This window comes from Megalops cyprinoides, chromosome 11 (genome assembly GCF_013368585.1).
Source record: "Megalops cyprinoides isolate fMegCyp1 chromosome 11, fMegCyp1.pri, whole genome shotgun sequence".
NCBI classification, from domain to species: Eukaryota; Metazoa; Chordata; class Actinopteri; order Elopiformes; family Megalopidae; genus Megalops; species Megalops cyprinoides.
The window spans coordinates 4,307,172-4,320,367 of record NC_050593.1 but is presented as its reverse complement, the minus strand read 5'-3'; the positions used below and the strand labels follow the sequence as shown (position 1 = coordinate 4,320,367).

At 42.4% G+C, this 13,196-nt stretch overlaps 1 protein-coding gene across 5 annotated transcripts; it reads right to left on the bottom strand.

Moving 5' to 3' along the window:
* Positions 1–3,900: 3,900 nt before the first annotated feature.
* Positions 3,901–11,752, bottom strand: insig2 (insulin induced gene 2). 5 transcript variants are annotated; one of them, XM_036541252.1, is made up of 6 exons: positions 11,596–11,752; positions 9,229–9,605; positions 6,479–6,603; positions 5,589–5,755; positions 5,160–5,259; positions 3,901–4,689 (listed from the first exon to the last, which is right to left on the bottom strand). In XM_036541252.1, the coding sequence occupies exons 2-6, from the start codon at positions 9,491–9,493 to the stop codon at positions 4,648–4,650; spliced, it is 699 nt and encodes a 232-aa protein (XP_036397145.1). In that variant the 5' UTR covers positions 9,494–9,605; positions 11,596–11,752; the 3' UTR covers positions 3,901–4,647. The 5 variants fall into 5 exon arrangements, with proteins under 5 accessions (XP_036397145.1, XP_036397144.1, XP_036397147.1 ...); XM_036541251.1 differs by having other exon boundaries at positions 9,229–9,592; XM_036541254.1 differs by having other exon boundaries at positions 9,229–9,322.
* Positions 11,753–13,196: the final 1,444 nt, after the last annotated feature.

Below are 13,196 nucleotides of genomic sequence, written 5' to 3'. Positions count from 1 at the left end.
ACACACACACACACACACACACACACACCACCACCCTTTGGACCCAGGCCCAAAAACACACTGCGCCTGTGCTTGCCTGCTCACTGGCGCTGATACAGCAAACAGCTGCCAGAGCCATCGTCCTCCGCCGGCCCACCGCGGGCTCACCGTCGGCCCACCGCCGGCTCTCCCCATATGCCGGGCCTCACCTGCTGGCTGGAGGATTATTAGGTACAACCTTTATTAAAAATGGATTTGTTTATCCTCTCGTGTGCACACCACAGCACCCCCACCACCCCCCCCAATGCGCAAACACATTCGCTGAAATGCCCTCCCGCCCTGCTGCCTCGTTTGACGTTTGACACTGATGTTTAATTAATGGAAAAGCTGGCTCATTTGAAGACACTCCCACAACTCTCCTGCCCTGCACCTCACTGGCAAAGCCTTCCTGTGTGTGTTGTTTACATCCACCCCCCCCCCCCCCCACCACCCTTTTAACCACCAAGATTATTGATGCCATCAACAACAAAGGCTTTTAAAAATGTTGCTTATTTCATTTTACTGGATGCAAGCGCGTGATTTGGTGATTGAGTTCTCTGCCCTGGGATGCCACAATGCCTCGGCATCATGGCCATGCCAGTTCTTGGTGCAGCCTTGATTATTGCCACCCTAGACAGAAACAGTTCACTGTTGTGTAGTATTCAAGCTTTAACAATATCCTGCCTGTCTTTCTCCTATCCACAATTCTTCAGTCCTTCACTCTATCTACGTTGTATCAAGTGCTCTCCACATTTTCACAAACCCAATTAAATTGCATTGGACATTTTTTAAATATTTGAAAAACATACTAGTTTAAACTGAATAACATTGCACAGAGCAGAGCCATATTGTTTACAAGTAATGAATTTTATTATAGACATGCTATGTATAGATCCCATGCATCCTGTTTCTCTGTTCTGGCAGGTATTTTACCTGTTAGTGTCAGAGGGCTGTTTCCAAGTGGCTGGCACCTCTTCTTAAGAAGATCACTCCTGCGTGTCCTTGCGGTCCCCTGAAACGCCTGCGCTACAGTAAATTACCCATTAGCTGCGTTCCGCGCTGTGCTTGTCAGCCGGCTTCACCATTTAAGCAGATGCAAATGAATCCTAAAAAAAACACTGAAAACAGCAGGAGGGAAAATTGCTTATCAGCTCAATGCATAAATGGAAAAGATTCTTAACATTGTGGGTCAGATTGCTTTAATGAGAATGGAAGACTCTAACATACAGTAGAAGGATAACACTAAAAAAAGATTTATAACTCCAGTTCTGGCGTCTAGCAGCAACGACTCTATCTCATGACAAACCCAAAGGTTTGGTTATTATAAGGATCAGTGTATCAGACAAAGCTTTCTACACAGCGTTACCTGTAGGTTTGGGTAGTGTAAGCTTTAATAAGGGTCATATTATAATGTGTGGTATACTGCATGTTGAGATAAGGTTTCTAGTATACTGAAGTATACTAGTATACTATACCAGGCCTACTGGTATATTAGTGTGCTATATCGGCTGAAGTAATTCTCCTGGTATAGTCCTGTCTCCATGGCTGCCCTGGGCATTATTCCCAGTTATGCAGGGGTTTCATTTAGGGTCCTCACCAAAAAAAAAAAAATGAAATTGATGAACTGATGACAAAAAGTCAAACAAAATATTTCAATATTTCCATTGTCCATTATGTTCGCCATGCCATATTTAACCCGTGAAAGTGTTTATGATAACAAATTTGCAAGCTCTGTTTCACAGCTTCCTAATTGTATTCTTCGAGCTAGCTGTACAGGGTGGACGGAGTTTAACAACACGCTGATGGTATGTTTCTTTGCTGGAGGGCATCCTTACTTTCACTCTCTGTCTTCTGGCTCACAAAAGGTTTACAAATGCTGTGGTAATGATTTTTAAAGACTCCCTAGGGAGCAGCCCTCAAACTTGCTGTTTGGCCCTAATTTACCCGGATAAGATAATTGCATGTCAGATTAGGACTGAATAGAGAGATTAATTAATACATTAATACTGAGGTGCTTAGAGCTCGTAGTCATTCTTAATGGCAACAATGAAATACTGTACATGACAATAAAATGAAAGGGGTCCAAAACATTCTCCTTCAGATTTGCCCCCTTAAGTGTTTCAAAAGGCAAAGCAGGGTTTTGGGGGGGGGGGGGGGGGGTAATGTAAGGCATCCCGCACACAAAAGCGCACCAAACCCAGATTATTAATCTTAATTATGCGTTGCACAGAGAGTGGCCAGGAGAAGGCAGGTAACATTAATCTGCATTAGGGGATGGCGGACGTCGTGCCAACACGGCTCGTGCTGACTCACAATCCCACACTTTCCAGGCATGCATGTGTACAGTAGGAGTCACCATGGCGATTGCAACTGGGTCACTCAACAATGTGATATTCTTAAAAGGTGATCAAAGGAAAAACAATTGAGTAATCAGCTTTTTCTCTCCCTCTCTAGTAGTAATTGGAGGGGCTGAAGGTAATATACTATAGTGTTTAATATTAAGTTCTTCAAAAAAAGAATGCCTCAAGTTTTTATCAAAGCACATTGAAGTGAGTGCATGTGGAACACTAAATTTGTTGTCAAAGGAGTCTTTATAGGAAAATAAGACTTTGTATTTTACAGTATTTGGTCAGAAACAATTCAATACTGTAATGTGATGCAAACAGTACTACAGACATCAGTATATGTGTAAGCATATTATTGTATATTCAGAAAGTATAGGATTTTCCTCCTTTACCAGTTTGTTGTAATCTGCATGCAGAGGAGTGTATCAGATGTAGGTCCAAAGAGTAGGTATGGGGTAAATCGTGTATGAGGTGGTGGCATTTGTCTCTGCTGCATTTCTGACCCAGAGGCACTTGCTTGCGGTTGTTAGACAGACATGTTTTCCTCCACTCAAGGCATGTTTTGCTCTCAAACAACTGATCCAGTATCAGTTTACTCAGCATTATGTAACAAATTGTTAATATATTCTAGTCAGAAGGTAGTGGAACCTTATCAACACTCCAGCCAAAGACCTCTGTTTGGCAAACCTGGAGGCAGGGCTTAAAATGTCATACCACACCCAAAACTGTTCTGCTGACCAACAGCTTTAGAGAAGAAAGGCTAAACATGACAAAATCAAATTTGCCTTGATTTGGTGCCCAAGATTAAGGACTTACAGGATTAAGGTCACAGATTGTTTTCCACATTAACAGTGATCCAGGAACATCTAACATTTAGTTACACAATGTATCAAACATTTGCTAAAGAGCACAAAAAAAAAATAAAATCAGTTAGGGCAAGAGAGGAAAATTTCCCACCAGTCCCCTGGTGACAACCACAAATAAAACATATAAATTTACTTCATTTATTTCGGTGGTTAACAGAATTAATCTGAAGACAGAGGAAATTATTCTCAAAGGCTTCTGTATGATGAAGAGACAACACCTTTTTCCAATATCAACAAAGGCATACTCTTTATTAACAGAGAAACTATACACTTTGAAGTTCCAGAGGACACGTGGAACCAAAAACAAGTCTGCCAATATTATTTACTACACCTTCTGTACACTTTCAGCCCACTTCAGCTGCTCCAAAAGTGAACATGCTTGTTTGATGTGATCTTTTTTAAAACAGAATGGATTGTGTATAAAAACATTTGCATGAGCTAATACTTTTAGCAACATTTTTCCATTTCTATCAAAGAACAATGACTCTTTTCCTTTTAGCTACATTTTTCCATTTCTATCAAAGAACAATGACTCTTTTCTTTTCTGATCTGACCTCAGTAGTCAGAAGTGGAACATTGTATGTTACAATGACTTCAGCTAAGTTAATGAGCTAATTTAATCAGCTTTGGAGCAACAGTCTGCCCACCTTCACATGTGAAACCCTCCCTTATTCCTCCCTTCCCTCATGTGGTGAGGTTATCTAATCAAAGGCAGGAAACTCTGCAGACAACAGGCTGTAAGGACCAAAGGTGATGCGACTTTTTTGACAATATTGCATTTAACACTGTTCATATCTGCCAGATGCAAAGAAGTATCAACATGTGGCAGCATTTTAACATGAGGTTGTTAAATACGACCCTGATCTGCAACGTCCAGAACACCACAAAACCTGACAGCCATATACCCAAATAAGGTATATGTTAGAGGTTAAATGTATTGCTTTGTGCTTGTACCAGGTGAACACCATCTAGTATAACACAATTATCTTCCCCTTTAACACAGTGAAAAAAAACCCAATATATTCATATATTCAGCGAATGAAGACTAACATTGTTCTACATAGCAGTACATCAAGCAACAGATATATCCTATTAACAGAGGACACAAATCTACATAAACTCCATGTTAGGTTATAAAAAAGACATGGATTTCCGGTGAACATCAGTTTGGCACCAAATAGCCAAAAGTCTCAGAACCCTGGTACTAAGGTTATGTTTCTGACAGAGACGCTACACAATTTTATTCCTTTAAAGCTGCAATCACAGATTGCATCATAGTTGCTGCACGCACACAAACACAAAATAAACTGCAGTTCCTGCAATTTCACCTTTCAATTGAACCAAATATACTGTACATTCACATTTTCAACTTGGCATGTACATAGTCGAAATTCAACTGAATGACATTGTCAGCTTTATCAGTCTTGATGAGTCTTCTCTTGGACAACCTTGCATTCGTACTGGAAAAAGAAGAAGCGTGGGATGTTAGAGAAGCAGCCTACTAATATTACATCACTCTCATTGGCATGAAATGAATGTAGTTATGAATAAATTAATTAGTGGCATGACTACCAAGAAATGCATTTATTCTGTTCTTAACAAAAAAAAAAAAAGAATTGCCTCATACATGCATAAAACACATGAGCTTCCTGCCTATAGTTGTTGAACCACAATGGCAAGCTACTTCAACTCATGCCCAGAGTATCTGCAAATCTAAAATGGGCATCTGGTCTGACTGATGTGGCAGTAGGTCCTTTAAGGGTGTTTAAAATAGTGTTTTCTCCCCAAGTCTTAGGCATCACGACTTTGGTAGTCATTGAAATTAACACTCTATTACCATTGAACGCATCTGCTCGCTTAAAGTAGTTAAATTTCTGAACAAAACCCCACACAGTTATACTGAGAGCCCCCAAAAGGTTTTACTCATTACCATGGCGAGCTGGCGCCCTATGTTTCCCATTGTTATCACTCCAGCAAAGAAGATACAAGGTAACCAGGAGCGGATGTAGAGAAAGTCTGGAGAAGTATACCTTCAAAGACAAAAACAATAATTATTAGAAGAAACAGCAGCAAAACAGCAGCAAAACTATAACCTTCAAGTACCTTCAAGAAATCACTGATGCCTCAACACTCTTATAACAAAAATATTTAATTATTCATACATTTTTATCAACACTCACCCACAGCTCCTAGGTTACAAATATTGAAATTGACAGCATGTGTGATGTGAACTTCATCATTTGTATATTTTGAGAGTAAATAAATAAGGAGTTGTCATTGTCATACTATTTTGGACGATAACATAAAAGAGCTAGCTGCTTTTATGACATTGGTCAAATGTAAAGTAAAATGTACTCACTGAAAAACTCCATTGTACACCAGCAGTTGTGTGGTAAGGGTTGCAAGGAAAGCGATGGCCACCCCCAGTCCAAACCCACTGCGCGAGCGATCAAATGTCCACCATAGCCCGACGGACAAGGCGGCAAGGGTCAGGGAGAGCTGGACGTTATTTGCAAAATCCACCTTCTGGGAGCTCACATTAAAGGAACTTACTGCATTCAATAGTTGAAAGGAGTTGGTTACAAACCCCCATCTGAGTTCACTGCCCCACCCATAGCTGCACCCATACACCATAATTAGAGAAACTTTCTGAGAAACAACTTGAGACTTCTGGAAAACACCACAGAAGCATAGTACTGTATTTGATTCCACCAATCTCTTCCTCAGCTTGAGGGTCTGACTTCAGGAAGAGATCATTGAAACATTGCATTAGATTACTGAGTATTAGATTTGCCAACCCATTGGAAAAAATAGGCTTCAGGAAAGAAACACCACAGCTGGACTTATAGCCCAGATTTACATTATTCTTCCAAATGTTTCTCTGGAATGCACCATACACCCAGTCAACTTGATTAACAATTCTCCACTAAAACAAGTTGTTACTTCTTAAATTTCTTCTACTGAACTGGTCATACAAGTGTCAAGACAGAGGCATTGAGTAAAGATCGAATCCCAGGCAGCAACATGGTGGATTCTGGTATATTCACCTATAGTTCTGCTATATGAAGCAGTGCAGTGTGGTGCAAGATGACTTCACTAACTCTGAGTCAATCAATGTTTGGTCATCCTATAGCAGGCTCACGGTATAGCCAATTTGTCACCAAAACTATGACACACATCCCCAACTGTGGTCGCCGCTTACGAAGTGCAACCTGAACCATGTCAGCTTGTGTGGTACAGAAAGGATACGGCGCTGGCATGGTTAATGCCCACGAAGACGGCGACGCAGCGCATCACGCTAGACCACTCCCGCTTGAACTTGTGGGGCTCGCCCAGGCGGCTGTCAATGCAGGGGTACAACAGGCCAATCATTGCTGTGGACACACAAGGAGAGAGAGGCACAAAACAAGGGCAGGGATTAACAGGGCCTCCATGTGGCTCTTGCATCACAGTGGCCCCTTTACAAGAGCCAAGGAAGGCACTGTGGTCAAGAGACAGCATGATACTCATCTGAAACCACTGAAACACGTGACCACAATTACAGCACACAAAACAGCTGAGGTACAGCAATGCTGAACACTGGTCTGACTATAAACAGACAAAACACAAAACAAATGATTTGCTTGTTTATTCTACTTTTGATAAACACTATATTACAAAGTTATAACCATAAGCACAGGAAATCTCAGTCACACAATGCACATTATCTACTGAACTGGCAAAGCAATTAGGTTGATCGATTACAACAGGTACACTAATGTGAATGAATCCTGATCTAGTTCTAGTTCAAGCATTAAGTGCACAAACATTAACATTAACCTGCAAAGGATATTACATAAAAGTAATTTATTCAATTTCAAATTGCGGATCTGTAACTGGACATGAGTCAAACTGGGACTGAGAGTTATTCTCATTGGAAAAGGCCGACCCCATGACAAACCCAGCCACCTGGTGTACTACAGAGGCTTACAACTCAGAACAGTGCCTTTCTGCTGCAGTTGTCTTCAATATGCAGCCCGTAACATCCGTCATAAATGCAATCATTGCTGTGCAACCACCTTTTCAAAGCCCCTGTGCCAGGAATCACAACAGGAGTTTATCTTCGTGAGACCTGGAGCTTGACGCTCTGGGATGGGATGGGGAGATAACTCTATGGAGACAAATTATTAATCTAATTAAACATAATCCACTTACCGTGAGATTTATCAGGCCATAGTAAATCTTGGATTTGCATAATTTAGAGGGTCGGTGTCAAAGAGCTCATTTCCTACCATGCAGAAATTTAGTTAGAAATTATTATTTTTTTAATATTAAAAAAAGAGCAGGTGATGTTATGGTGAAGTGCAGTTTCGGGCACAATATGTACATGCAAAAATTGCAGCCTCTCCTATACAGAACAGATGGCAATTTATGGATGTTAACTCCACACATGTATATTTTTAAATAACACTGGAAGATTCATTGCAATTAGGAAGACAAAACCAAACAATCACTGTTCAGTTACCAGACAATCTTATCCAAGGCGCTTCTGAACTGTAGAGAGGTATTGAGTGCAAAGAATTCTGGGATGGGGATTGTGGTAGGAAACACAAAAGGATATGGCTTTTTATTTTGGAAGTGCATGGGGATGGATCCATTTCACAGTGCCGTCACCCCTACATCAAGTTAATCGAGCACTTGGAAACCAAGCGGTCATTTGTCCCCAGACATCTTGCACTCTGTCATTTGGGACAGCCCGTTAGAGAGGGCGAGACATTTTCCACATTAGACTCGCCTTTATCCACCACCCAAAGGTTGTGGGAACAAATTAAGGACGAGCGGCAATTTTGGCAGTAGCAGGACTGACCGGAACAGTCCGGTTGTGGCAAGGGGGCAGAGTTAGAGAGATCTCAGGACCGGGGTGTTCAGTGGAATGTGGACAAAACAGGTCCGGTGGACTGCACGGCAATGGGAGGTCTCCTCTTGACATGTGCTGCTACATTCCCTAACACAATTGTTTCACAACTGTGACAGGCCAGCTAACACAAGGCCTAGCAGGGCCAAAGTGCGTTACGTAAAGTAATATCAGCCTTCATAACGCTGTCATCGTATTGTCACAGTATAGAACAGTATGTTCATGTTTTGACTGCACCAATTTGCTCAACATGGATGTTCTATCATATTTGCTCCATTGGAAGCTTTTAGAGTGAAAACAGCACAAGGGCTTTATCCATGCTTAACACTAAATCAAGAAGAGTAAAAAAACAAGACCAAACCACATCCTGGCCCAACTGAACAAGTATGGCGGCAGGTCTGGACAGCAGACACTAAATGTCTACCATACAAAATATCGCATAACAAGGGAAACTGTGTGTCGAAATCTATGACTGTAACAATATCATTACGTGCAGAAAGGGAGGAGACCCGCCAAGATTTTGGAAGGCGTAGAAGAATGAAGGGCCACAGGGGTATTCTGGAGTGTTTTCAGATGCAACAGGCTGGTGAGGAGACAGACTCCAGCTGTCCTGCTCTGACAGGTGCTCATTTCAGAAAAGGCTCCTCGCAGCGGACCAGACCCCCTCGTCCTGCACTGGAACAAGACCCGGACTCTCACTCAAGGTCCCGGAACGAGACGGCACAATTGGAATCAGTGTGGAGAGACACAAGAAATGACCAGCGAGGTTACTAGACTGTTTTGGGGTGTTTCAGACTTCACTGTTTCTCATGTCTCCCCCATGTCTCAGGTTCAAAAAAAGGACAGAATACAAGGAGTCAAGGGCAGTCTTTCAGACGGGAAGTTTCAGGATAAGCTCTACCCCACAACTTGATGACTCCCAAGAACACTGTGGCATGGCATTGCTTTCCTGTTCCCTCACACCTAGAAAGTCACTTTTTATGACCATTTGCTTTTATAAATTTGAGGGAAAAAAATAATGCCAGGTGCCATGCATCCTAGCAGACATCTTAACACATCTTCCCGCCCCCGTCAGAAACACACCCACAAAGGAGGAGTGGCATACCTGCAGCTGTGCCACAGCAGGGCGGCATCCACCAGGCGGAGGAGAAGATGCTGGCAATGACGTCAGGTGGGAAGAGGGTGACATTCCTCTGCACCTGCAGCAGGTTGAGCACCAGAGCCAGGAAGACCCCAACAGAGAACAGCATGACACCGCGGATGAGCAGGTTCACAGTCCGGTTCGTGATGACTGCGATGTACGGCCCCCGGGGTGCCAGCCCAGACCCGCCCTTCTCCTGCCCACCTCTGACCTTCCAAGTGTCCGCCATAAGTGCCAGAATCTGTCCCTCGTGTCATACGTGATAAAGGGCCCCCAGTCGACTCTCTAGCCTCCAGCGCTCTGGCTGCTGTCTGACATTGCAGGGACACTAGAAGCAGACACTGGATTCAGAATTTAGACTTAGTTATTTCTGACCTTTCCTGGTAAATATATGTGAGCTGAAACACCCGTCAACCACCACCTCTCCAAGGGACCACTTTTCTCATATTTTTACATATTCTCATACTTTTTACATATACAAATCTCCAGCACAGACTGGAATGTATCTACTGTGACAGCAGCTTTCTTTAAATATGCAGTCCTATCTATGGTATGAGCTCCTCTCCCAAAGTCAATGAACAGGCAATCACCAACATGACAGACACATACCTTCAGAATGCTATTCCAATTCTAAATCTAACCATCATGTAAGTGCACTCATTTCTCAGTAAGAAGTCTCATGAAAATGGCATTGGGCTGTCTTCCCCTGTTAACCTGGCAGCACACTAGGTCAAACCAGTGTTTTGAGTGGATCCAGTTAATATCTTAACACATTGCACTCCAAACTTTGGGCAGTCAGGGAAAACAGGATTGAGAGGCTTTTTCCACGCTGTCATCCATATATGCAGACGGGCAACCCATGCCAACCAACTCAACACTCCCTCAGACAAAGAAGAGGCCTGTCCAAACTACTGGAGTGCTGTGTGACGGCAGCCGCCAGACATGCTGGGGGGAAAAAAACCAATCGTTCCCAGCTGCCCCGCGCCTGTATGCATACCAAAGCCCATTGTATTTTGTGCGGACGGGTGATGACTTACGACGCAAATATCTCATACAAGCAGTTCCCTCACGGCTGACGCTGTTCGAGTTCTGCTTCCAGGGGCAGCTGCCCGAATACGCTGTCTCTGAGAAATTGTCCATTTCACACATCGTAAAGCATTTTCTCTCCAAAATTCGTGGATTAATAGTGTTCTCCTCTTCCAAAATACAGATTCTGCAACGAGTACAGGACATTTAACCTTTTATATGTCAGGGACTGGCTATAAAATGAATACGGTGGGGGTCTGTGTGGAACTGAAACGTCATTTCAGAGACTCGTTAAACTGGGCAGTTGAATTACACTGGCTGTCCTAAGGAAGATTTTCCGAGTGCGTGTGCGTGGCACGTTACAGGCCACTTGTTGGGTCATTTAGTTTTGTTTTCCGTAAGTGGTGTTTCGAAATAATTTATTTTCCTCATGTTGCTTGGTTTCATATGCTGCTTATGAATTCATAGTTCATAACTCACTTAATTACGAATAAACTACTATACGCTATTCATTAGTAATTTTTCACCAATATTTTGAGCCCATAGTGCTCTTGCTGTTTTATGAAACCTCTGGTTGCGATGAGTAGCTAACATAGATTGTGATTGCAAATTGATTGTTTTCCTGCCACACAGCTGTATACAATTTAGCAAATGTTCCTTTGAAGAAATAATTTATTAAAGCCCGTTAACTGGCAAGCAAGCTATTTAACCACCATTAAAGAAGTTTAGTTCAGATAGCAACATGTAATAATAACATCATGATAACTGATAATGTGACCAGTCTGCTAAATAAATCACCAAGCAAAACTGCAAGCGGATCGTAAAGTAGACAAGGTAACTAATAATGTCAACTAGTAGCCTAAATAATTCGAGATTATAACGTTCGCTCGTAGCAACTAACATTAGGTCTTCAGATATGGCATCTGTTTCCCGTCAGTGCCTGCATTCGCGCTCTCATTTCATACTAGCTAGCTAACATTAGGCTTCAGAGACGAATGATGCTTAAGCTCATTGGGCCTGTCTATCACACTATTCTGATCCTGAATCTCATTTCAGATGGAACTGTCACCTTTGCTTAACTATTAGCACCTCCTCGAACAAACACGTTTTCCACACGATTAACAAATCAACAGGCTAGCCACCCAGTGAGCTACGCCTATCATTTCAAACAGCTTGCTGGCTGGCTGGCTGGTTAGCTTAGCTAGCCATCTGTCAACAACAAGCGATTTTCCGGGTGTTTTTTCATAGCCACACATTGTCTAGCTAGCTGTACATGTTATGTGCACATCCTCCATCACATCTTACCTTATTTCAGATCATAAACAAAAGGTCTCATTCGCTAAATTAGTAAATTACACACTGTATGCTATTCACGGGAACCTGAGAAAAGCAAATAAATGAAAAAGTTCAGGCAAGCTATTTAGGAAGCTCGCTAGCAACAGCAATTCGAAAGTGTGTTTTGCTCGGGTGGTCACAACACTGACGGCTTGGAGGGTCCAATCAGATTCAAGTCCCATGACGTAATTTCCTAGACCTAGAACAAGCCCGCAAGCGCAGGATCCACTGCAGTGTTCAAGCGGTGAATTAATTTGCGTGTGCGCGAAATCTACTCACACAGACTGACTCCGGATCAGCTTTCTCATTCACAATGCCTAGGATGCAGATAATGTGCATGATGAAGACAGTTGGTTAAACTGATTCTGGATTAGGTGGATTGTTGTCTCAACAGTTCCTTGTTGGTAGCAGGACATATATTCCAGTAGGTTCGCCTGCGCTGGGAAAACCAGTTGTACTGAGTTCGAATGTGATGAGAATGTCACTAATTATCTGAGACTAAAACAAATCTCAGCAGTTTATAACGAATGACTAATTTAAATTGACTATAATAAAATATTCCTGAAGAATAAATGCAGCATTATAGCACGATTTAAGACACGTGTGTTTTCTTCCATGGCATTACAACCTTGCTTGACATTGGAACAATTGGTTGGCCGTCAAAACCTGTTTGCATTCACTCGGCTATAAACCACACGTAGCGTGGACTATCGTCATTCATTTTGCCCTAATTCACAACTTGGTCTCCATCTGTCCACTGATTTTCCACGCCTTTCTGAGCTGGCACCCCGTACCCTGTTTCTGTTAGCATGGTGGAATTTGAGCGCATCGTCCATGCAGTGGTGTGCCAAAGATTCAGTTGCCAAAGATGGGCTTTCAACAGGAACAGCCATGAAAATGCCATTCTCCTCCCTTATACTGTATGTGCTGTTATTTATCCACAATGTGACATGTTCATTGTTGCTAACACCTTGCTATACACTCAAGGTTTTTTTTTTACCCTGCAAATGGCTCAGTGGCCATTTTGTTGAGAAGGGTGCTACAGGCTGTGCTGCATGAAATTTGGTTGATTGACAGAAGTACAATATACTGGGTTGCAGTCTCCCTCAACCCACATTGCTGGTTTACCTGTAATCTCATGATGGCATGGCAATGTAATTTGAACAGTTTCTTTATCAAAAAAAAAAATACATTAAAAAACCCAGTTTCAAAACAGTCAGCAAGCATTAACTCACAAAGAAGAGCATGGAGGTTCCCCTGCAGGATTAGTTTGCAGTCAGAGCCATGCAAAGCAGTGATAAACATTACACAGCTTGTTGAACCCTTTTGGAAATATTTTGGTATTAGTCCCAGACTGATGAAAATCACCAGTCTGAAGCAGTAGACTTAGCTTTCCTAGAGAACATCATGTTTCAAGACACCTCTTGTTTAAAAAGGGGAAAACTATTATCACATGGCCCCCACCCCTGTGACTGATTGGATATTACACTGTCAATCACACACAACTCTGGGCACAGGTGGGTGGAGGAAGAAAACACAAGGCCATTTCGCCATTGTTATTGGACTGTAGC

What these genes read in the sequence shown, in the direction of transcription:
- insig2 (XM_036541252.1), bottom strand. Translation starts at nt 9,493, where the DNA reads ATGGCGGACACTTGGAAGGTCAGAGGTGGGCAGGAGAAGGGCGGGTCT. An exon ending in GTGTACAATGGAGTTTTTCA is followed by an intron (nt 5,260 to 5,588) that starts GTGAGTACATTT and finishes TTGTCTTTGAAG; the next exon opens with GTATACTTCTCCAGACTTTC. An exon ending in TAGGGCGCCAGCTCGCCATG is followed by an intron (nt 4,690 to 5,159) that starts GTAATGAGTAAA and finishes TTCTTTTTCCAG; the next exon opens with TACGAATGCAAGGTTGTCCA.